At 33.4% G+C, this 1,713-nt stretch overlaps 1 protein-coding gene across 1 annotated transcript; it reads right to left on the bottom strand.

Annotated features, from left to right (window-relative positions):
• Window positions 1-471: 471 nt before the first annotated feature.
• LOC126837803 (zinc finger protein 239-like) lies at window positions 472-1,452 on the bottom strand. The gene has a single exon (XM_050571756.1). It carries the CDS (start codon window positions 1,450-1,452, stop codon window positions 472-474), a length of 981 nt encoding a protein of 326 aa, XP_050427713.1.
• Between the last annotated feature and the right edge of the window lie 261 nt (window positions 1,453-1,713).

Raw genomic sequence — 1,713 nt, 5'->3', positions numbered from 1 at the left:
TAACATACATTACTTTCTTGTTTATGGTAACAAAATGAGAGGGTAAGAAATTAAAAATTGTTATTTTTTTTTTCGTCTATGAAAAAGGACCACTATTATTCAACATACGTTACAGTTATAACAGTAGTCGTAATAGAGTGGTAAATCCAACACCTTAATACTATGTCTTACATATGATATAATCTAGGTTACAAATGTAATTGGTCATTGTATAAAACAATTTTTAAATATTACTCAATGATTTCTATAGTGTTCACATATAATACCATATAAGGTTATATTATATTTATTACTTATAACATACTTATATTCTATGACCCAAATAGACAATATTAATTATATTCAATAGGACTTTTCATTCGCTCCAAAATGACATAAACTTTTGCAAACTTGTATTTTATGTTTAAGGTTATGTAAATAAAAATGTCATTGTACATATGAAAAATAATTTTGGTTTGTATTTTATATAAATCATTGAATGACATTATACTGAAGTGCACGGCATTTGTGTTTTGTGAGGGTGGATTTGAGATAATATGACTTTAAGCATACAGTGCATTTATAAGGCTTTTCTCCGGTGTGCACGACGCGTTGGTGATTTATAAGGGAATATTTTGTAGAAAAAGTATTTGAGCATATATTACATACGAAAGGCTTTACACCGGTGTGCACGCGTCGGTGTTGTGTGAGGTTAACATTTTGAGAAAATGATTGTAAACACACTTCACATGTGTAGGGCTTTTCCCCGGTATGCACGCGTTCGTGTCTTGTGAGGGTGGATTTGAGAGAAAATGACCTTGAGCACACAGTGCATTTATAAGGCTTTTCTCCGGTGTGCGAGCGTTGGTGTTGTGTGAGGTTACTATTTTGAGAAAATGATTGTAAACACACTTCACATGTGTAGGGCTTTTCCCCGGTGTGCACGCGTTCGTGAAATTTGAGGGTGGATTTGAGAGAAAATGACCTTGAGCACACAGTGCATTTATAAGGCTTTTCTCCGGTGTGCACGCGTTCGTGTTTTGTGAGGGTGGATTTGAGAGAAAATGACCTTGAGCACACAGTGCATTTATAAGGCTTTTCTCCGGTGTGCACGCGTTCGTGTTTTGTGAGGGTGGATTTGAGAGAAAATGACCTTGAGCACACAGTGCATTTATAAGGCTTTTCTCCTGTGTGCACGCGTTGGTGAAGTGTGACGTCACATTTATAGGGTTGACTAATGTTGTCCGTTGAACTTTGGTGGGATTTTAATATATGTAGAGTTATTTGTTTTTTTGTGTTATATATTTTTTGACATAAATTACATTGGAAGAACCGCCATATTGTTATATATTTACTATTATTCTTGGTTTCTGTCTGTTGATTGTTATCTGTTTCAATCTTCGATTCGAAATAACTACCGTCAGTTTTTTTATCCACTTCATTTCTCGTACCATTGTCACTACAAAAAAACATTGTCGTACAATAAATTATAAATTTTTGAAAAAATATATTCTTTACACAATTGTTTATTATTATTTTAAAATTTAATTTTACCTTAGCAGATGTATTGAATGTACAAACCATTACTAATGACTAATTGGACATACTTAAAGACATTAAAAGGAACTAAATCGCAGAATATTGGAAGGACAAATTGAAGGCAAGAGAGGCAAAGGACGTCAGAGAACAACGGTATTCAATAAAATTAATAAAGATGCTGGACTGAGAACTTAA

Source organism: Adelges cooleyi, unplaced genomic scaffold, assembly GCF_023614345.1.
Source record: "Adelges cooleyi isolate 19-005CV unplaced genomic scaffold, UGA_ACOO_1.1 ACOO_flye_CR_arks_rails_tigmint_CR_PRNA_29, whole genome shotgun sequence".
In the NCBI taxonomy this organism is placed as follows: Eukaryota; Metazoa; Arthropoda; class Insecta; order Hemiptera; family Adelgidae; genus Adelges; species Adelges cooleyi.
Note: the sequence above shows the minus strand (reverse complement) of the source record. Positions and strands in the feature narration are given on the sequence as shown.

Excerpts from the sequence above, each read along its gene's own strand:
- LOC126837803 (XM_050571756.1), bottom strand. The coding sequence starts at position 1,452 with ATGTTTTTTTGTAGTGACAATGGTACGAGAAATGAAGTGGATAAAAAA.